General features: G+C 40.5%; 2 protein-coding genes across 3 annotated transcripts in view; one reads left to right on the plus strand and one right to left on the minus strand.

The window, feature by feature from the left end:
* The window catches only part of LOC111237069 (caveolae-associated protein 1-like), a 29,650-nt gene extending 25,762 nt beyond the window's left edge, over positions 1 to 3,888 (minus strand). Inside the window, exon 1 of the mRNA XM_022766024.1 lies at positions 3,017 to 3,888. Coding sequence (XP_022621745.1) covers positions 3,017 to 3,547 — 531 coding nt within the window. The 5' untranslated portion in view covers positions 3,548 to 3,888. The remainder of the gene's footprint in view (positions 1 to 3,016) is intronic.
* A 5,672-nt stretch (positions 3,889 to 9,560) lies between these two features.
* Positions 9,561 to 23,675, plus strand: part of LOC111237072 (V-type proton ATPase 116 kDa subunit a-like) — a 35,270-nt gene continuing 21,155 nt past the window's right edge. For both annotated transcript variants that reach the window (XM_022766030.1, XM_022766031.1), the window contains exons 1-17: positions 9,561 to 9,638; positions 11,591 to 11,745; positions 12,020 to 12,098; positions 12,320 to 12,417; positions 12,547 to 12,675; positions 12,980 to 13,062; positions 13,901 to 14,027; positions 14,148 to 14,230; positions 15,721 to 15,814; positions 17,956 to 18,168; positions 18,847 to 18,997; positions 20,238 to 20,377; positions 20,489 to 20,652; positions 20,908 to 20,998; positions 21,420 to 21,538; positions 22,191 to 22,407; positions 23,326 to 23,433. In XM_022766030.1, the coding sequence (XP_022621751.1) occupies positions 11,629 to 11,745; positions 12,020 to 12,098; positions 12,320 to 12,417; positions 12,547 to 12,675; positions 12,980 to 13,062; positions 13,901 to 14,027; positions 14,148 to 14,230; positions 15,721 to 15,814; positions 17,956 to 18,168; positions 18,847 to 18,997; positions 20,238 to 20,377; positions 20,489 to 20,652; positions 20,908 to 20,998; positions 21,420 to 21,538; positions 22,191 to 22,407; positions 23,326 to 23,433 (2,013 nt within the window). In that variant the 5' untranslated portion in view covers positions 9,561 to 9,638; positions 11,591 to 11,628. The remainder of the gene's footprint in view (positions 9,639 to 11,590; positions 11,746 to 12,019; positions 12,099 to 12,319; positions 12,418 to 12,546; positions 12,676 to 12,979; positions 13,063 to 13,900; positions 14,028 to 14,147; positions 14,231 to 15,720; positions 15,815 to 17,955; positions 18,169 to 18,846; positions 18,998 to 20,237; positions 20,378 to 20,488; positions 20,653 to 20,907; positions 20,999 to 21,419; positions 21,539 to 22,190; positions 22,408 to 23,325; positions 23,434 to 23,675) is intronic.

A 23,675-nucleotide genomic window follows, 5' to 3' on the forward strand; every position in this document is an offset into this window, starting at 1 on the left:
CATGTCAGATGACACAACTCAAAGTGATACTGTTGGTGCAGGTCGTTAGCATTGTGCTAGTGGAACACAAAGAAAACATGATTTTAGACAAAGTCAGCAGCACTGTAGGCGTTTTTACATGTTGCTATGTTGTAATATGCTGATTAGCAATGGTTAAAGGAGTCATACTTAGTGGCTGTTTTTTGTTTAACTTTGAATAAAAATCTTATTGGAAGTTAAGGACATTACAGATTGCAGATACAAGATGATAAATGTATCATGATACAGAGCATTAGTAAGGACTGGATATCATTATTTCAAGGACATGTCTAAACAATTAGAGTTTCAGTGAGCAGCTGGTAGCGCTAGGATAGGATTTTTGAGGCTGATACCAGTATTGAGACTGTAGAGGTAGGCCTACAAATGAATGATAAAACCTATTTTTTTATATTAGTTTTTTAACATAAATGCACAACATGGTGCACATTTTTGATAATGATCCCTTACATTTGACCAATAACATACATACTGAACATACATCATTGCTCTCTGGTGGACACACTATGTAATGAAGACACTGTTTTTCCACTGACATTTACACACATAATCGATACACCAAAATATATAGTGTGTGATAAGATGATATTGGCTGATTATATCACCTGGCTGATACATTGGTTTGGCTCTAATAATGTGCATGTACTGGCACCTTTAAACACATTCACAGCAGTATGAAAATTGCAGCCTTGTTAGTTTTGTTTGTTTTTCCATGATGTTCTTTAGAGTATAAGTACACACCACTACTACCAGTACACAAATGCCTCCACAGTGTTTAAATAGTTGTTGTGAGTGGAGATGTGATTGCGCATGGAGGAACAAGTCGTCAGCGCTAATGAGTCCTAACAAAAGCCAAGTATTTATGTGTTGACAGTGTTACAGTTCACTGGGGGTGTTGCTGGAGTCTCTCTCTGTCTACTGCTGATTTTGAAGGAATCTGCTCTTGAAGGGCAACAGAGTAGCACAGAAAATTGAAAACAGAACACACTGTGGTTTGCTTTTTTTAATGAAGATGAATCTGAGGTTATGTCATAGTTGGCAACCGTAAACAAAGCCAGTGTTTTGAGTTAGCGAGGGAGCCAGAGATAGGCATTTCAGGGGGAGTTTCTCTTGCCAAAGGGCCAAAGAAGTTGGCTAATGCTAGCAAAATCCCAGCCCTCTTGTTTTTCACAGTGTGGTATTTCAGGTAGATTGTATTGGAAACTTGCAGCCCTCAAGACATTATTGTATTCTAATTAAAATTCTGATTTATGATCCTTTTGGATTGAGAAACCGTTCAGTCATCAAATTCTCTCAGATGCAATGATGGAGATTAGCTTTTCTTTTTGACTGACAGTTCTGCCTTGCTCATCTGCGGATCATTATATATGAAATCTTGTGCTGGTATGCCAAGACGAGAAAGCCAAATATATTGTGTAAGTACGTTAGAATAGCACAAATGCAAAACCATTCACAGTGAGACAGTCTGGGTTGCCTAAGATGGAGCTCTTATTTGACTTTTGCCCAGTCCCTGGACAGAGACTGAGAGAAACACAGAGAGAGGGAGGTTAGCCCAAGCCATGATGTCTGAGTCACTGCTGGAAACTCTGAATGTTCTCGCACCACTGTGCAAAAAGCTGCAAGCTATTATACATCACAGCCTCAAAGGCTAAAAAAAGAACAGGGCTCCCCTCAACTCCCCTCAAAAAAAAACTTGCTCTCTGTCTTTAAATGAAACATTTCTCTGCCTTAAACAGGACCTTGAGCTCACTTGTGGTATTTTCCATCTCTGTATAAAAAAAGGGAATTGACTTTCCGAATTAATTCCGTATGACTTGGGCAGCCGGCAAGCTCGGCTCACATGTGACGGCTTGTATCCTGAAGTTCTACACACTGTCTGCTATGAAAGGAAAAATATCTGGAAGCCACCTGTTGAGGATACCACTTATTGATCCAATGTACAGTAGATCTGGGGTGGGGCTGGGGTTGGGGTAGAACAACATCTGAGAGTCTAACAATCACAGACACACAGTGCAGCCCTGATCACTGCTCCTGTATGTTGTCTAAGAACATAATAAGTTGTGCCTCTGTTGGCTCTGTAGCCCCACAGACAGACTGTGTGTTGCTTGGAGCTTGAGGTTATTTGTGCTTTGACACAATTTTATGAAAGTTCATTTATGAATACTTGGAAAAAGTAGCACATACCAGGCTGGAAAATGACTTGAAGCTGTGCTTTCTCATACAAGTGTGAGTAATGAATCTGGTGATTGTTTCCACAGGTGTGGATGTGTCTCAAGAGTCTTTTTGACAAATTATATTAAACTATGTTTTTGGTTATTAGCATGAAAATGCATTTCATTTAAATACATATTGGTTGCTGTTCATAACATAGCTTCATTCACTCATATTTTACATATTTAATGATGGTTTATTGTTCATATTGTACATTATCATAGTTACATCCCCTCTTAGTATATTGCTTGTTGTTTATTGTTCACTTTATGATTTCATTCACGCGAATATGTATCTACAGTATATGCATTTTGCTAATCTTTGTGTCCGGGTTGTAAACCTGTCTCGTAGAAATTATACTTATATCCTACTAATTAGTATTTGAAGGAAGCATCATTTCTGTTTTTCCAGCTGAGAAAATGAGGAAAAGTTGCATGGAGGGGGTCGGGGTGGAAAGTGAGATTCATGTTTGGTCTTTCTCAGGTTTGTACAACAAAACACTTCAGTTAAGGGATGGGTATAGGGTTAGCATCAGGGTAAACTTGAGGAACATCTCTATCAAACCAACACTTTCTTCTTCATTTGTATCAAACCACCACTGAATCATTTTCAGTAGGATTTCTTGAAAGTGATGTGGTACATTGACCCATGGGCCACACCCATAAACCAATAAGGTGTCGTGTACGTTACATAAACAACCTGAACCTCAATCACACGAACCACAACCACACACTAATACATGTATTTACACAGACAAACTCTCTCCCACCTGGTAGATCATGACTTTAAAGTTGCGTCTCTTGAGCAGCTCGGCCTCGTTGTTCTCCAGCTTCTTGATCTGGCCTCCTTGCTTCTCCAGGGCGGCCTGCACTGTCTTGACGTTGACGCTCACCTTGCGCACCTTCTCCATCATCTTACTGACGCTGTTGGACGTGGTGCTGTGGCTCTTGGACAGTTTGGACAGCTCGCCCTGGATGCTGGTCACCGAACGCTCCATGTCCTGCTGCCTGGCCTCAAGCCCACTCTGGGTCTGCTGGATCTGGTCCACTGCCCCAATTATCTTGTCAAGCAAAGACAGCACCAAGACCCCGTTGGCCTGCTGGTCCAGCCTCGCCACTTCGTCCTTGTCTTCGGCGGCGTCCCCCTCTGTGCCCATGGCGGACAGCTCTTTTTTGGCTGCGGCAAGGGCATCGTCTTCATCATCTGAGGGTGGGAGGTTGACCTCGTCGTCTGAGATCTCAGTGAGGGTCTGGGGCTCCAGCTGAGCACTTGAGGATTCCAGTGCTTCCATGGCTGCCATGTTGGTGGATTTGTAGTGTACAGTCAGCTAATCAACCTTTCTTCACCACTGGTTCTTCTCTCCCACCTGCTTCTTCTTTTTCTTCCCTTCTCCGGACCTCTGTTCTTTTTCCCTCCTACTTCTAAACTCACTTATCTCTTTCCAGCATACATGCACTTTGTCTCTCTTTCTCTCTGTCTCTCTGTCTGTCTTTCTGTCTGTCTGTCTGTCTGTCTGTCTGTCTGTCTGTCTGTCTGTCTGTCTGTCGTGTCTACTTCAAATCCCTGGAATCAGGCCAGTGTGCAGAGGAGGCCAAGCAATGCTGGATGTTACCACATGAGCGTTAGACTGCGAATGCCACACCAGGGAGAGAAAACCCTCCAGTCAAGCTAAAGCCGGCAGTTTTTTTTTTCTCCAGCCCCCCCTCTTTTTTTCCACCGGACTCTCCTCCTCTCATCAAACCCCTCCCTCATCTCCTCCCTAAATACTCACATACACACACACACACACACACATCAGTACAACTCCACCCACAGCTGGAAGGTCCAGCCCCTTGATGATTCAATGACACACCCCCTTGGTCAAACCTTGTCCCATCAGCGTGGTTGGAATAGTCAGGGCAGAGCTGTGCTGATCTGCTTGTATACAAGCTGAGGCACAGCAGAAGGAGGAATGTCAGGCAGGATCCCTTCCTTTTTCCACTCCTTTCCCCCCTCAATGAAGAACATGGAAGAAGGCAGGGCTGGATTTAAAATGGATGACACCAGGCAGGAAAACGAGCCCTCCTTGGGTCATAAACACATAAACAAGGACATAAACGAGCAAAGACTGGGAACAAAATGATCTCTTGATGAGTTCTAGGCACATTGTTGTTGTAGTAGTTGACATTTTATATTTCATATTTGCAAATACAGTAATGGATTTGGGTATTTAGCAGCTAAAAGTTTACCGATAGGTAATAACTCAAGGTCCATTTACTTGATTTCTCTAGTTTTTAACTGCCTTCATCAGTAAATGGCGTTTGGTGAGTCATCATGGACTCAGGACAATGCCATTCGCTGATGAAAATCATGAAATATCCACTCATTTAATAAAGAAAGGCAAGGGTTAGGGTTCCACACAAAGACAGTAAAAACCCATATCCACTCTAGAAAACACACCCTCACCAGATCATGATTTTATTCTAAGAACAGTTAGAAAAAACCACCATCTGACGACCCGAGAGGTCTGACTGGACTGTTGTCCAGCAGCACAATGACCATTATTTTCAGTGACATTACCTCCACCTCTTTACTTTATTCATCTCTATATGAAGGACACCCATTCAGAAATGTAATATCTGACATATATGTCCCTATATCAAGATTGATGTTGCCATATATGTCAGCTATAAGGGGATATATTATTATCACATATATACATCCTCTGGATATATGAAGACATAAGTTCATGTATGAAATACCCATAGCAGAATTTACATATATTAAAAAATATCTATGACTATGTATGTTAATAATATACATATAATAATATAATATACTGTATATTTAATTTACATTACATTACTCTTTTATGCTGCAGTCTGCTGGGGCAGCAGCATGTCAGACATGAACACAAGGAGACTGGACAAGCTGGTCAAAAAGGCTGGAGCCGGGCTTGGCAGGAGTCTGGACTCACTCAGGACTGTTGTGGAGAGACACATGCAATGTAAGATGGAGGCCATCTTGGACAATACCAACCATCCTCTCCACAACATTCTGGCAGGACAGAGAAGCAGCTACAGCTGCAGCAAACGTCTCATGACACTGTGCTGCAGAACAGAGAGGTTCACACCTATATAGACAACACCACAGCCAAAGGAAGTCGACTAATCTAATTATCATTGTTCATTTGTTATTAACTCTTTTTATTATTATTAGTAGTAGTAGTAGTAGTATTAGTATTAACAATGAGCTAATGGACACATGAATTTCCCCTAGGGGATAAATCAAGTATGTATGTATCTATCTATCTATCTTAATTAATTTACTTATGTTTATTAAAACAACATACATATAAAAAAGTCTATATGCTAACATATATTTTTTTATTAATTTCTCATTAATTTTAAACATGTCTATTTCACATTCTGGGGAAGTAATCTCAGACTTTTGGACCCTACTGTATAAAATATCAACATATATTGAAGGAGTTTGGGATGGATATAGCCTATATTTATGTAGTATATGTCTACAATATAAGCATACATACATAAACTAAATATTTGTATGGGCTAGAAATATATGTCAATATATGAAATTGCTCTAATTTCTAATTGTATATTTTTAAATATATATATATACAGTATACAATATTGTGCTTCTGGCTATTTGGTTTTTTCCCAACCTTGAAAATTATTTTGCCCATTTGTGTGGTATAGTGCCAACTAAGCACAGAGGGCATGGTTCACAAGGGGGTGGAGAGGTGAAAACAGGAAGGAGGTTTTTTCAAATGAGGCAGCACAAGGCGAGTTGGCAAGGTGAGAGTTGACATATCAGAACCATGTCATGTTTCTGGTGCATCATCAACTTTGAGGCCAGTCTGGTGCTTTTATCAACAAGAGCAAACCAAATATTTGGAATAGATGTGACAGTTATTTTAATTGAACTCTCTTAAGGGCCCTATTTTCATGGCACTCTGTATTTGATACCAAAATACCAGAAAGATGGGCAGAGCGAATCTCATTGTCAATCTGTTGGAGTTCATTTTCTAAAAATACTGTTTAACTCTACTTCCCAAAGAATGAATAGATATTTAGCATCCATCTGACGAATCACTACACTATCAATCATTGTGTCAACTGACTAACCAATGGCTTAAGAAACATTATGGCTGAAACTTGACACTGATTTCTTCATAACTACCTGATTGTGTCTTCAAACAATAATCAGGTAGTTTGAAGCCATACTTGCCTAGCCTATAGTTTGACACCTCATCCATCAACCACTGAGCCATGACGTTGAATCAGAAATTACAGTCAGTAGCTGTAGGTACATAGTGAAAATTGATAGTTTTCTTAAATGATCAGCACAGTCTTGTTTGTTAATAATGGCCAAGGGAGGGTCAAGGTCGTCAAGAGCTGCAATGAAGACCTATGTATTTAGATAAGATCTTGAAGAGTCATTTGCCATGGAAACCCATTTTCCAAAGTGCACCTTCCAGTCATTATGTTCAGATTTCTTTCCACATGCATCTCATTGGTCCTCTCTTCTGCACAGCAAGCAAACACTTGGGAAAAAAAAAACATTAGAATGCATTCAAATTGGGAAAACCACATGGCACCCCGGAATGAGGCAGAAAGCTATCTTTGAAAAGCTGTTTCTCGTAGAAGTCTGCCACAGTAATTTATGCACATTATGGGAGTTCCATGTTTCCAAAATTGTTCCGTGGCAGCCAGCCAGTGTCCTGGTTTAAACCCTGCTCCGTGTGGAACTGTGAGAGGGTGAAACTCCACTGTGGCTGTTTTTAAGAGGAAAATTTCTACAGTATCTCGTTAGGACTGACTCAACACTTGGCCAGTTGTGGACTGTTCCACCACATCTGGTAGACCTTAATCTCAGAACGTTTAGAGAGGGGGTTTTGGTAGCACTTTACTTTAGGTGGTACTCACAAGGAATTGGGTGTCATACACATCTAACATCTAACATCTAAGTTCATGATAACTATCTGGCTTGATACAGTACAGACTGTAAAAAAGAAAAGGGAAAATCTCCATCATATGACTGATTATTGGTAGAATATTAAAGCTGATGTTATCAAGATTTTTTTTATAACAAATCAAATATGTGTAATGTGAAAGGATTTGATCATATTGCATGATCTTCATCAGCAGATGGAGTGAGCCCACCTGTCAACGATCTTGAGAAATTAGATTTATGGCGGAGCTTAAAACTTAACTATAGCCATAACATAAAGGAACTATTTGTAAGTGTTGCTATTGCTACATAGCTAACATTAGCATTAACAGCTGTTTACTTACCAGTCTAGAAGAAATGTTGTGTGTTCAGCGTCAAACTTCACTCCTTTAATCACCAACAGCTGTCTCTAGAGGTGGAAACAAACACCAATGTTAACTCTGAGACTGTCCTCCTGTGAAAAACGAGCCCATAGTCCGTCTGTGCAGCGGGTTATTATGACCCATAGTTAGGTTTTGCTGCTAGGCGACATCTAGTGGTCGTAGTAATGATGACAGGAGCAAAGGGGAAAGTGCGGTGGCGTAGTATAGAGAGAGACAAAGTCCATGTCAGGAGGAGGTTGTGGTCGATGGATGAATATGACACAGGAGAGCCGTGTTCGATTCCCATGTGAGACCAGCAGTTTATGTTGATTGTTTTATCCATGACCGTTCGACAAAGTTAACCACGTTGTTATTATTGTAACCACGACAACAAAGATCATCTAATGTTGAGGAAGTACTTACTTTAACCCAAATCACCATCTTTTCCTGAACCTAACCAAGACATGACAGTTATTATAGTATCCACGGCAACGATTCATACACTGTTCTCGGTACAGTTGCATGTTATTATGGTAACCAAGACAACTGAGGTCCAGTATGCATGCCGCTAGTTGTTAACTCTTGTCTCTATCTATTTCATTTTCTTCTACTGAAGTTAGCACGCTAACCAGCTAACCCTGGCTTGTCACTTTCCCATAGCAACTCACTGTAACTGCTCAGAGGGCGTATTATAACCTCTTGTATTATAAAGCCGAAGCTCATGTCAAACACCTGCTCCCAGCAAAAAAACATGTTTAATGGCAGAGAATGTGTTATTTAAAGTTCATTAGGCTATACTGTGCATTTTGCCGGGGATGTTGCACACACTAACAATGGTCTTTGGCTGGTGTGACACATCCATGTGTCTTTAGTTTGCAGTCACTTCTGTAGCAGTAAGTGCCAGGTCAGATATTCCGAAGCTTTCAGAAATCTCCAAGTTTCCCAATCGTTATTACAGCCTGGATGTTGATGTGAAAGTGGGTACTAATAATTACAATAACTCCAATATGATATAAGGCACAAGCCACCATACTTTTATCATTCTTATTTATACATGAAGGCCAGTGATCTCCCTCACATAATTCCTATTTTAACCCCCCCCACTTTAACCTGAGTTTAAGTCTAGTCAGACAGGATGACTGAAAACACGTATGTGGGTGTGTACAGGATCTTAAATGTTAATAATAACTTAAAGACTCTGCACACCCTATGAGGTGTTTTCACTTATCCTGTCAGATTTGCAACCTTCTCAGGCTGAAAGTGGGCGGAACTAAAATGGGAATTAAGGTATGGTCACATACCTGCAAAAGGATGTGATGTCATGACTCTAATGTGGGCAATAATTAGGCTAAATATTGACCAGAGCAAGAACAAACTGTAACTTTAACCTGTAAAAGAATGTAGTTAACTGTGACAACATATAGGTAATATATTGATGAAACACAAGAGAATAATAAATTATCTATTTCCTAAAATCAATAAAATATATAAATATATAATAAAATATAATATGCATATAAACATCAATGACATAACAGTGTCTGTGATAAATAGTCAGTGTGTGTGTGTGTGTGTGTGTGTGTGTGTGTGTGTGTGTGTGTGTGTGTGTGTGTCCCGTTGTGTCACGTGTCTATTTTAAATCCCTTTGATGTATGAATATATCCAGTGTTGATGACCTGTTCCAGTTGAGTCACCATGTCATTACAAGTAATCCTGGATCAACCGCATGAAACTGACGGAACTTTTAAAACAAGCGTCCGGTTAGAATTTTCAAAATAAAACCACGATGACAAATCTATCAGCCCGACTTTGTACTATGAAAAGCGGCACCGTGACTCATTAATAATATAACACAATCCGAATACATTGGTATCATTATCATCTTTAGAGTCACTACTGAAAAGGTACAAGATGTCCGTCAAGCAAAGACACAGTGCTTTAATTTTGAAGTCGTTTCTTGTCAGTTATATTTTCGGCCGACTGTGTCTAACTTGATGCGCTACCCTGGACCACAGCAGCCAGCATCCAGGAGGGTCTGACAGGCCGGAGAGAGCCGCCTTGCTGCAGCGAACACAGGTGAGGAAATGGATATTTTTAAAAAATGTTTCATGTGAAATGTTGAAGGTTGTCATTTAAATGTTTTAGACTCAGTGTCAGTGAGGGGATTATGAACCATATTGTAGTAGATATTACACGTTTGTGCTGTCACGACAGTGATAACGAGACACCGACGAAGGCGCCTCACGTTCACAAATAATTTTTTTCTTAACAATGTTAAATTCTGATGTTAGTAACGTTTGTCATGTGAAGCGAGTTGTTCCCGTTATAAATATCAGGCCACTATAGCGTTATAAGATAGTACTACTACTACTATAAGCGAGTCAACCTAACCCATTCTCTGGTACTGGGCCTTTAACGCGCACAATGTTTGTGTATAACGGGAAAAAACATTAGCGTTTATTGCTGAACGGTGAATCATTTCTAAAGATGGACAGAATCAGTGTCTGGGCGGAGGTGACAGATGGTCACACAGAACTGCAGGCCGGACTCCTGCAGCATCATGGCGTCCTTGAGCAGTGAAGGGCAGAGATGCAGAGGAGGGATGCTGCGACGTCAGCGATGCTCTGCTCTTCCTGCTGGAGCCGTTAAGACATTTCTTGTAATACAGAACTGATTTTATAATATTAACTTGAAATGATATTATAAAAGCATTTGCATTTGCATCCTTGTTTATTTAGTTAGTTTTTATATGTAGTCACTATTTTTCGTTATTGTGTTTTTTTTATCATTCTCTGATGTAGATATTACTTTATTTTGTCTTGTTAAATGACGTGTGTGACTGACTGTTTCTACATTCATATGATTAAATTGAAATAAATTAATAAGTAAAGGCTTGCATCCTTGATCAATAAGCGCCATTCCCTTCTGTAGCTTAAGCATTTTACAGGAGCCCACATATGGGCGATCAATGGATATTAAACTTGAGCCTATCTATCTTGGTTATTACAATATTTCTGTTGTACAGATACATCGGGGCTGGATCAACCTGTTCTAGGCTTGTCCTATTGGACAGTTGATTAGAGCTAAATTTGATTAAACTAAGGCGATAACTAGTGATTATTTCCATTATTGATTGATCAAGTAAATTATTCTGGAGCCTTAGAATTTTTGATTTTGTCCTTGATAAATGTCAGAATTCTTCTCAGTTCATTTTCACTTCATAGACTAACAGAGTAATCAACTGAATGTTTTAGCACTAAATTAAAAGAAGATTTATTTAGGAATATGCACCATGTTAGCAGCCGACAACAGAAACTGAAACAATAAAAATAGACACTGTGTTGACCCACATCTACATGACAGGGTATCAACATGAGGTTAAAGTAGAGGATTTGCCTTTACCAGCTGACTTAACATTGTACTTTAATGCACATTTCCAACAAATCTGTAATTAATTAAATCACAAACAAATTGTGACAGAGTAAACATGGGGGTTTGAGCCCTGGGCAGGCCTGGGGTACCGGCAATGTTTTCTACAAGTGTGAAGATTTGCTGCTGCTCTTTGTCATATTAACAATAACAGTTAACTCTGGGTTTTGCTCTGGTAATGGAAGATTTAAAGGCGTCAGCTGGGCCATGCACCGCTGAGGAATCACATTTTTATAGACAAAAATTATTAATCGATTAATCAAGAAAGTCCCTGGCAGGTTGGTAATTTAGCGTTTACCACAATACAACACTATATAGTACAGTGTAGCATAACATAACAGTGTGGCATGCTCTTTGTTTTCTGTTGTGTTGTACTAAACTGCACAGTATAGTTTAGTGAAGTACAGTAGTACATTAGAGTAAGGTAATAGCATACAGTGCAAAACAGTGTTATATTATAATACAGTATATTGTTCTGATTAATATGAAATGTTTACATCAGTTCACCTACAAAACAGCAGGTCTTGTATGTGCTTTGAAATGTCCTTCAGAAATCTTGAAGTCTAATAGTTCATGTTTCCTCCTGTCCGGTCCTGCAGTGTCTTTATTCTAGCTGAGGAGGAGTGAGGTGGTCATCATGGGAGAACTGTTCAGGAGTGAGGAGATGACCCTGGCCCAGCTCTTTCTCCAGTCTGAGGCAGCCTACTGCTGCGTCAGCGAGCTGGGAGAACTGGGCATGGTCCAGTTCAGAGATGTAAGTACAAAAGTTCTCAAGTGCAGTTGTAGAAACAGACAGATTAATCTCACTCATTAGATTATAGCTTGTGAAAATAATGAGAGGTCAGAGACGATGAGTGGTTTCCTGTATTTTACTGACATTTGACTTCACACACTTACTGTACATGTGGTAATTAATCAATTAATATATAGATGTTTTCAATTCATTTCCTGGATATCAGTCACTTCGAGTTTTAGCCAAACACCATAATAATTATTGTGTCAAAATATCTTTCTCTTGTGTCTTTCAGCTGAACCCAGACGTAAACGTGTTTCAGCGCAAGTTTGTGAATGAAGTGAGGAGATGTGAGGAGATGGACAGGAAACTGAGTAAGTAATGAGACAAATTAACATCAGGCCCAGACAAAGGCGCAGTGTGGCTCCTATCTGGGACTCAGTCCAGGTTCAGTTTCTGATCCCTTGTTGCTCCTTACAGATGAAGACCACATACAGTCAATGTAGTTCAGATGTTTCTCTATAATGTGTTTGTGTTTCATCTTTTCTGGAGAAATATGGGAATTTGTTCAAACATGATGTTCTCTGCTGTATAGGGTTTGTTGAAAAAGAGATCAAGAAGGCCAACATCCCAACTGTGGACACTGGAGAAAATCCAGAGGTGCCGTTTCCCAGGGACATGATCGATCTAGAGGTAATCAATCATCAGTCCATTCATAAGAATGAAAAACATAAATGTAAAAGTTAGAATGCCAATCCATGTTTGTGATGCATATTCACAGCCAGTCTATAACAGTGGGTGTGTGTGATTTGTGATTGGCAGGCCACCTTTGAAAAGCTGGAGAATGAACTGAAGGAGATCAACACCAACCAGGAGGCCCTGAAGAAGAACTTCCTGGAGCTGACAGAGCTCAAACACATCCTCCGTCGAACACAGCAGTTCTTTGATGAGGTTTGTGTGTTTCACCCTTTCAGACACACACACACACACACACACACACACACACACACACACACACACACACACACACACACACACAAATACACACTCACATCAGCACCCACCCATCCCATCTACACCATCAGTGAACCTAGTTTATTGAAAGTCTTATGTGTCAGTTTTATTCCAAAGTGTAATACCACAGAGCAGTGTATGTAACAGTGTATGCTTTAAAGGTCCGTATAGTATAAAGGTAGATGTCCATGTGTTGTTTGATTATAAAGTAGGTTTAGTAAATTAAAACTTTCTGTGACAGATGGAGGATCCCAACCTGCTGGAGGAGTCATCAGCTCTGATGGAGGGCAGTGAGGGGGGACGTGGTGCCCCGCTCAGACTGGGGTAAAGTATATAATTGATAAACACACTTCTATTCTTTTGTCAATTGGTAAAATAATCACATGTAGCACATGAATATGAGCTGTATTTTGAAACTGCTGTAATTAGTAAACGTGTGAAAATGTTTATCACAAGATGTTTATTAATCAAGTGGCTGACTGAATTGAAAAATTGGTTAAATTTACTCGACAAGTTTATTGTCCAGTCAGACAATGAGTTAAACAGCATCTTTCATCAGACAGATGACATAATCACATAAAAACTCATTTAACATTGTTGTGATGTCAAAATTAAATTATTTTTCCAGTCGGCATACCGATTGGCAGCATACCAATTGTCACCATGGTTACTATAATAACAATCATGGCTTGGTTAGGTTTAGGAAAAGATGGTGATTTGGGTTAAAATAAGTACTTCCTCAACATTAGACAATGTTTGTTGTCATGGTTACAAGAGCAACAAAACAAAAAAGGGATTAACTTTGTTGAAAGGTCATAGATAATAGAAACAACATAAACTGCTGGTTTCACACGGGAATCGAACACCACTCTCCTGTTTCACATTCATCCATCCACCACAACCTCCTCCTGACGTGGACTTTGTCTCTCTCTATACTACGTCACTGCACTTTTCCCTTTGCTACTGTCATAATTACTACGACCACTAGATGTTGCCTAGCAACAAAGCAAAACTATGGGTTATGCTTTTTAAGTTATATTTTGTATGTACGTATATATATGTGTATATATATATATATATGAATATTTTGTGCTACTCAAAAGGCTCACTAAGTTAGTACAGTAGTGTCTCCTCTGAGCTCCTTTATGTTGTGTCTGCACAGGTTTGTGGCTGGAGTGATCAGCAGGGAGAGGATCCCCACCTTCGAGAGGATGCTGTGGAGGGTGTGTCGTGGCAACGTCTTCTTAAGGAAGGCAGAGATCGAGGACCCTCTGGAGGACCCCGCCACGGTCAGCACACAGAATTTTAGGGAATTGGCTAATTGCTAGACATTGGAACCAAATACATAACAGTGACCTATAAATAGGTAGCCTATATAAGTATTTTCTTGTACCTTGTCTTTCCAACAGGGAGACCAAGTCCACAAATCAGTGTTCATCATCTTCTTTCAAGGTGACCAGCTGAAGAACAGGGTGAAGAAGATCTGTGAGGGGTGGGTGTCACATACACTTAATGCTACTGTTAGTTAGTCGTCATTTTAGGTCATTTTAAGTTAGAAGCCAAGAATATGTTTAAGCTGAATGTTGCGCTGCCGTGTTTTCAGTGTAAAGTGCATTTTGAGGCTACATGAAAATGCAAGATAAAGAGAGAAAGAGAAGGAAATTAAAAGGGACAAAGACAAAGTAACATCACTGACATACAGGTTTTACAAATGAGCCCAGAGCTGTTCCTCTGCCTGTCTCCATTGTGTTTTTCTGCAAAAGTACAGATCTCACTATGGACAGAAGCTCTGTGATTGACTGGCAAGCTGGAACATTTGGCTTCAGACACATGAAATTAATGGTTCTATTTAGTTATAACTTAATAATGAATCCACACACTCAAACCCATGTTGTACAGGTTATACAGATGCAACAGTCTAAAGTCAGATGTAGGAGAGTTCTCCGCTTTGTTTATTCATGCATTGCAGGGACGTTTCTGGCAGCTGCCTTTCCTCAGTCTGTAATTTAATACAACCCAGCACAGGTGAGCTGTATAACATCACCAAGCACAACAACGCAGCCAAGCAGACACCTGCTCACTCCTCCTGGATGTCTTATTGTTTCAGGCATCCAATCATTTCTTATCACTTTGATGCCGCCTGGCTTGATTGAAGACTTCACATCATCCTTTTTTGTGAATATGATTTATGTTTGGTGAGGTTTGTCCTTCTTCTTTTGTTGCAAACTCCTTGGCATGTGTGTTATTACTGGCTACATCGCTGTGCTTGATTATTTTATACAGCTCCCCTATGCTTGGTATATATACATATGCCTGAAATGTGAAGTGCTGACCTTCATGTGTTTAGTTATAAGCCATGACATGGGTACTTTGTAGTTGGTATAACAACAAAATAGGTTCATTTAGGGGTTAGGTTAAATTTCGACTAGATTAAATATAGGTTAAAAGTGAGAGCAAGAGAATATGATTCGTAGGCCGAGGCATCTCTGTACCGCAATGCTTCATTTATGGAATGTTGTGACACATTTTACCTTTATAAAAAAACATTGCAGCTTCTGTGATTTGGATATTGCACTTGGCCATATTGCAATTTACATAATATATTTTGATTAATTGTGCAGCCCTAGAATGTTGTATTTTCAGATGAGTAAACACAAGGACGTGTTGCCATCATAGGCATTAGAAAACAATGTGTTTTGTTTGAGAGGTTTGACCCTGGGAACAGTTCAGGTTGGACGACCAAGCAGAAAACTTTACATATGAGGGTGATATTCATGACATCATATTATTATATTCATATGAGCTTATATCAACTGGCCTTTTAAAGAACTGCAGGTCATGGCACTGTACCAGTGACCTAGCTGTGGTGGTTGTTGCTCAACTCACATTTATAACAGAAAGCCTGTGTTAGGCTACAAAGTGGGGGAGAATGAACGTGTCAGATACTGTGAGGTGACTCTGTTGGTGGGTTTATGTTTCCAGGTTCCGTGCCTCTCTCTACCCGTGTCCAGAGACCCCACAGGAGAGGAAGGAGATGCTGGCTGGAGTCAACAGCCGCATTGACGACCTCCAGATGGTATGTTTGTCACTTTACCTCCCATTACTGGCATTACTGCAGCAAACCAAACAAATAGGTGTTACATTAGATGATAGGTCAGACTCACACAAATAAACTGAAAATAAAAATAAAGTAGCGGGAGGGGAGTTGACCTTGGAGTGAAGCCTGCTTATTGTATAAGCCACATAACCATTAGCTGTACAGCTCATTTTTTGAATTGAATAATTCTTTCAAAGCATCTTTGTAGTCTTTGTTCCACTGCTGCCCACTAAACAACAAGACATTAATTTAACACAGCAGGATGTCTGCGCTTGGCTTTCCTTGATAAAATTTATTTCCAATCAAATTGAAAAAGCCCTCATGGTGTAGATGGCTGTTTTCTCGTGCATTAGTTCTTATCTGTGAAAGACCTTTGTCCTGTCTAGAGTTGTGCTCCCCCAAAGTTTGCCCTTATTAAGCCTGGAAAAAAGCCTCAGCTCTGCTTGAGAGGTCAGCTCCAGCCTGACACGGCCAACCACAGACAATGTGGTACACTCTACTACAATAGAGCATTTTACTCTGAATTATATAGAAAATGGAATTCTGTGCATAAACATGGCCTGAGCCAGTGCAGTGTGACCAGTTCAGCTGCATCATAGTGCAGATAGATTCTAAACATCCAGCTCACACTCTGATCGAGAGGAGGTCCCATGGGTGTAGCCATGTAACTGAAGGATCTGTGGATCGAAAGCATTAAAGTACATGCAACCAGTACTAAAGAGGTCAAAGGTCAGTGGCATAGAATGATGACAGAAGATCCAGCAGGCATTGCTGTGTCCTGAGTATGACAAATTAAAGTCTACAGAAGCCCAGAGGGGCCATAGCTGTACTTACTTTTTACGAAGTTTTGATCATGATATAATTATTTTGTGACCTTGGCCCAACCCACATGTCTTCTAGATAAAATACATTGGTGGTTCTGATATGATCAGCATTATGAACTAACTGCGATACAGAGTCAAGGTGTGCTGTCGATGTCACCAAGTTGCACCAAGTAGAGGGCCTTTTTTTCAAACAGGAAATAAAACAACCCCATCCTCATAATAAAACTGTAGCCATACTGTATTCTTATGTGCCAGTTTCCCCACTTTGTCCTGATGGTAGAATCACTCAGCCAGTATCCTGGGAGTGATTTTGTGTATGTCCTTTCAAAAAAAAAAGGAGCTGAAACAGAGAAATAAAATTTTGTCCGTCATAGACTGCTTTCAGGTTTGTCATATAGCTATAATGCCATTGGTTGCGATTGGAAATGTGACCAACAAACAAGGTCATAGCTGTCATGATTTTTCATTATTGATCTTGGAAACAGCAGCTGACAAAACCATTTCAAATCAAGGTACACTTACATGCTTGTTCTAGAGCTTTTGACCACATTTGGTCAAAAAAGGCTGGGTCTGTGCTTGGCAGGAGTCTGGACTCACTCAGGACTGTTGTTGAGAGACAAATGCAATGTAAGATGGAGGCCATCTTGGACGATACCAACCATCCTCTCCACAACATTCTGGCAGGACAGAGAAGCAGCTACAGCAGCAAACGTCTCATGACACTGCACTGTTTCCACTGCCATCAGGTTGTAGAACACTTCGGCCAAAGACAGTGGACTAATTTAATTAATATTGTTTATTATTTTTTATTAACTATTATTATTATTATTATTATTATTACTAATGATCTACTGGACACATGAATTTCCCCTATTGGATACATCAGCAGATGGAGCTGGAGCTGGCTCAGTAGTCACAGAACAAACGTCTTGTCTCAACAGCCTCTAAGCTGTCTTAAAAGTTTGTTTTACTTTTCCAAGTAACACAACTGAGATGTGACAAAAACAATGTGTGCTTATGAGAAAACAAAGCTTACACCAGGATCTCTTACTGTTGTATGTACCTACTGTATGGCTTGATATAGAAGTCAGTCTATCTGACATGAAGCTAAAATAGAGCTGGTGCAATACTCTGGTGACTTCTATGGAACATACTTACAGACCAGCAGTCTGTGCACCATGATTACCACTGCACCTCACCTCAGGTCGGCCAGTAGAACTGTCACATTTGGCACCATCCAAACATCCATTGTCAACTGGACAGGATCTAGCATCTGAAACAAATCTGCTCTTATAGGTGCTGAACCAAACAGAGGACCACCGTCAGCGTGTGCTGCAGGCTGCCTCAAAGACCATGCGGGTGTGGTTCATCAAGGTGAGGAAGATGAAGGCCATCTACCACACCCTCAACCTCTGCAACATCGACGTCACCCAGAAGTGTCTGATTGCTGAGGTGTGGTGTCCTGTCTCGGACCTGGACTCCATCCAGTTTGCTCTGCGTAGAGGGACGGTAAGTTTATTTTTAAATCTTTTATATCTTATACTTTTATTTTGGCCGGATTTGATTCCAGCAGCAGTTCATACGGGTCAATTAAGCTCTGTGAAATAACACAATTAAGTTGCTGCTGGAGAATTATGAGTCTCTATTAGAGTTTAGCTGTGTTAAAGTTAAACTTGAAAATAGAAACTATACTGAGGATGAAATAAGATAAACCTTTATTTGCACATTTCTATGGAAACAGCATCTACTGTAAGCCCTGATCCTCTGAGTAGTCGTTGTATTCTGCTTAGAAAATGAAGCTACTTAGCTAGCTTAGCTTGCTAACATTAGCACAAGATGTTTCTTTTTGTTCATAGTTTTTTGACACCTGCTGAGTCAGTGGCAGCTGACTGCAATGTTTGTCCTGCAGTATGAAACAGAATAGATCTAGCTAGCATTAGCTGTCACATATGTGGTGATGGCAAAGGAACAGACTGTTAAGACCCACAGTGAGCTCAGTCTTCATACGTTCCCCTATGATCCAAATCACAGGAGAACCTAGTGTCTGAGTAACATACAGACTGCTGAGAGTTTAGCACCTGGATAATGATGTTTTTTGACATCAGGTAACGTTAAGTCATGAAGTAGGTATGACAGACAAGACAGTATGGGCAGTATGTGACTGATATGTGAGGCTTTGTTTGCCAGGAGAGGAGCGGCTCTACGGTGCCATCCATCCTAAACAGGATGCAGACCAAGCAGACCCCACCCACCTTCAACAAGACCAACAAGTTCACATCAGGCTTCCAGAACATCGTTGACGCCTACGGCATTGGGAACTACCGGGAGATTAATCCAGGTTATACAGAAATTCCTTTGTCTCTATGTGAATTCATCACGTCATCATATCAGTGCTTTAACTGTCTACTTTTAATAGTACAGTGACAAAAAAATGCAGTCTTAGTTAGGGACAAAATACGAATATGCTTTTTGAAATCTATAAAGGGGCTTCTGTATGAAAATGGATGCACTGTCATCAGTGTTTGTCTCCTTCATACCCGTCATCATGCAAAACTAATTACTGAGTGTCAAAAGGTTTTTATTTGACGACAGGCTTTCATTAGACACAGGCAAGGGCGTAGGTTTGGGCTCAACATTGGTAGGGACACCGCAACCTCTCCCCTTTCAGCCAATCAAATGCTAGCATGCCTAAATTGGTTGTCTTGGGGACGTAGCCTCTGGAAGGGCACATCGGAATGATCTCATATGACTTAACTCCAAACATAGTACAAACAAGTAAACAGCTGTTTACAATCTAGAAGAAACACTGTGAGTTCAGCATCAAACTTCATTCCTTTACTCACCAACAGCTGTCTCCAGAGGTGGAAAGTAACATCAATGTTGACTCTTGTCTTTATCACATCTTTTCTTCTACTTTAGTTAGCATGCTAACCAGCTAACCCCGGCCCGTCTCCTCACTTTACGATACTTTACGATGACTCACTGCAGCCTCCAATCTGTCCTGAAGACGTAGCGCTGCTCAGAGACGTACTATAACTTCTTGTACTGTAAACACAATGATGGCTGAAGCTCTTGTCAAGCAACAAAACCACATTCGGCGGCAGAGAAAATAAAAAGATGTATATATAAATATATATATAAAGATATATCACTGTAATAGCTAAATTGACCATGTTACCAACATTATAAGGACATGATAAGATGCAGATGTTTGGTTGACTTGAGAATTTGTGACCTTCAGTCTAAATTTGTTGCCAAGGAAAATCTTTTTCCTCCAAACTGGTCAACTCTGAAACTCAACTGTTTTTTCTCACCTTCCTCACATGCTCATGTATAGTGAACTATAATCAGAAATGTGTTGCACTAGTCTCCAGTTTCCTTTACACATTTCTGTAATTGCAATAGTTTGTTATAATTATATTATGCTTCATTGATTAACTATTATGATTGCGATATGAATTGTTACACATGTTTAGGTTTGTTATAAATTTAACCTGTATAAGCTTAAAATTCAGTTGTATGGCAGAGACTCAGCATATGACTCATGTGTGGGCCTTGTTCTGTGTTGTCTGTTACAGCTCCCTACACCATAATTACTTTCCCCTTCCTGTTTGCGGTGATGTTTGGTGACATGGGTCATGGCGTGCTGATGACCTGTGCTGCCCTCTACCTGGTCATCCGAGAGAGTCGCCTCCTCGCCCAGAAGAGCGACAATGAGGTACAGTGAGACACGTAAACAAGTGATACAGTGATAAAAAGATTCACAGTTTGATACACATGTTGGAGACATGAAACATATGAAGCAAGAAGTTTTTGTGTGTCTCTGTAGATGTTCAACATGGTGTTTGCTGGCCGCTACATCATCCTCCTGATGGGGATCTTCTCCATCTACACCGGCATCATTTACAACGACTGCTTCTCCAAGTCTCTGAACATGTTCGGCTCTGGGTGGAGCGTCAGGCCCATGTTTGGCCCCAAAGGAGCCAACTGGTCGTAAGTCAGCCAACTCTCCCTGCACTTATATAGAAGTTAACCTTGTCATATACAGTGTTTTTAAAGAACAGATGAAGTTGAACACAATGCCTGATTTTTTAAATTATCTAAAAATTATCAAAGGAATAGTTCAGCATTAAATTCTGCATAATCATGCAGGAACCTTCTTACAGATCCATTCAGCTACTGTATCACTCACATTCATGTGATTTTATTCATCTCATCTCTGTACTGTTTATGGTTGATTTGTCCCAGATTTGAGACACTTGATGGAAACGCAGTTCTACAGTTAGACCCAGCTGTCCCTGGTGTGTTCAACGGGCCTTATCCACTGGGAATCGACCCGGTAAAACCTGCACACTCACTAAAACAACAAAAATAAATAGCTGTTAGTTATTTCCTCTGGTTAGAACTACAGTGCAAACATTACTGCTGGCTTGTAAACCTAATGCTAAAAATATACTATATTCTCAGGAAGAGACCCATACCAACAATGAATGTGTACTACCAAATTTTAGTGTTATGCCCTTAAACTAATTAACTAAAGTATAAAAGTATACTAAAGTAAAACTGAGGCTTTACAAGTGCTGACCCAATGGGCTTACGTCAGAGTGGCAAAAACGAATAATAACAAATAATCTATTCTAAACTGCTTCCAGCATGTTCATATCAGTGCAGCCTTATAGGAATAAACAAGAATAAAAAGGAGCAGTCAGGTTTCTCTGGTTGGGTTTCAGACCTCTGAACCTGCTGTGTGGTCTCTGTAGATCTGGAATGTCGCCACCAACAAGCTGACTTTCCTCAACTCGTTCAAGATGAAGATGTCTGTGGTCCTGGGCGTCATCCACATGCTGTTTGGAGTGTCTCTCAGTCTCTTCAACCACCTGTAAGTGCTACACTCTGCAAGGCTATTGCTGAATGTTGACACATTAGAGTAATTGATTGCATTCATTAGTAATTAATAGGGTAATTCTATTTATCTGACACAGTGTGATGAAACAATGAGCTGAATTCCGAACTATTTCCATATTTTGTTACTGGGACATGATCAGGGTTGGTCAGAATGCGACTCTTGGCTGACTCCCGTCACATTCACATGGCAAACCAGGCAAATACTTGTGGTCCCCGAGGAGAAAAGGCTCCCCTAATGGCCCCTCATATTAGCACATTTTGCAATGACAAATATAAACCCCCTTAAACACACTATGCAGTGCACTGCTGCTGCCCCAAAACCCTTGTAAAGGGGGGACCTGATGATGTCTGCTGTAGCTAGCGTCTACTGATTACCTGTATATGAGGTATTTAGGAAACATCTGTAAATTGTAGCCTCTACTGACAGTCTGCCTGTGAGGCATTCAGGGTACATGTGTAAATTGTAACATCTGACAATAGTCTGGATCGCCACTGCCTGCTGGTTAATGATATTTCCATTTTGCATTGCAAAATCAGCAGAGTAAAACTATTCAGCAAATGCCAGACCTCATCAGCAACAAGTAGAGTTATTGTCTGTGTTGGTAACTGACGTCACTGCACCCCAGGTACTTCAAGAAGCCACTGAACATCTTCCTGGGCTTCATCCCAGAGATCGTCTTCATGTCTAGCCTGTTTGGCTACCTCGTTCTGTTGGTCTTCTACAAGTGGACGGCTTACGACGCCTTCACCTCCAAGGATGCTCCCAGCCTGCTCATCCACTTCATCAACATGTGTCTCTTCAACTACAATGACCCCACCAACAAGCCCCTCTACAGGGGACAGGTGCTCCCTTCCTCCTCCTCCCCTCTGCCTCTCCCAGCTTCCTACCCCTCCCTCTTGCACTAACATAGCTGAGCACCGGTAGAGAGGTGCTCATAGTGAACAAACACACAATAATAATTACATATACTTTATTTTCTAGAATCTTACCTTCTTCCAGAGAGGTCAGAGATCACTCTTTCAAACTACTGTAGTACACTTTAATCTGCTCGTCAGATCTTCAGGACAGTCACAAAGTATTAGAACAGTGATATGGTTTTCATTGTTTTGGCTCTACTCCAGCACAGTCACTCTCGTTACATACAGTGCCAGAGGGAAATGTTATTGAGGAAGTTTTTTGCACAACTAGTTACCTGATAGTTACCAATCTACCTATTTATAGAAGTTTTCCATTAAGCTCACCAGCTGACAATATGGCTGACATGGCAAAAAGTTTTCTTTATTAATTTTCTCTCATATTTACTATTTATATTGTTTCTATTGCCCAGCCCTTGTTAAGAGATTGTTTTTGTTTCGTTTGAAGCAATGACAGTAATTGGAAAAGACAGTGGAACGGAGCAGCCAAAGGGAGGTTTATCCTAGATGTCACATCCGTTCAGTCCCACTAACAATTTATCAACATCAGCTGTAGTGTTGATTTGCTCCTCTTGTTGGAATTGAAAATCAAAACCACTAGAAACATCCAAGCAGAAAAGTCTGTTCTTCTTTCAACAGCTTGAGTTAGTGTTGGCGTAGAGGTAATCATGACTTCCATGTAACCTCAGACTCAAAGATGAAACAAAATCAGCTGTGTGGTTTTCCTGCACCAGCAGTGAGATTCAGGATTCAGGCCTGACCAGGATGTTCGGGGGGTTAGCGTTCTTCTGATCACTGCTGCACATCGCCAACACCTTGTTAACTTCTCTCTGTTTGAATCTGTAGATGGGGATCCAGGTTTTGTTGGTGCTGATTGCCCTTGCATGTGTACCCTGTATGCTGATTGTGAAAACTATGGTGCTTCGGCGTCAGCACCTGTGGAAAAAGCACCTGGTATGTGGATCTGACCCCGCCTATAACCTTACTGCCACCTTTGATGAATAACAAATATAACCTTTGATATAACCTTTTTTTTTCACTCCTATTCTGCCATTCATTGCATTGTGTAACGTGGTTGGTTGTGTTGCCATGAAAAATGCTTAAAGCCTGCCTTAGAAATGCTGTTATTTTGGTGGGAAATTTGTAAGAAATACTTGACAGACTGAGGGCACCCTGACAGTGTATTTTACTCTTTT

The sequence above is a fragment of the Seriola dumerili genome, unplaced genomic scaffold (assembly GCF_002260705.1).
Source record: "Seriola dumerili isolate Sdu_G_001 unplaced genomic scaffold, Sdu_1.0 BDQW01000807.1, whole genome shotgun sequence".
Classification (NCBI taxonomy): Eukaryota; Metazoa; Chordata; class Actinopteri; order Carangiformes; family Carangidae; genus Seriola; species Seriola dumerili.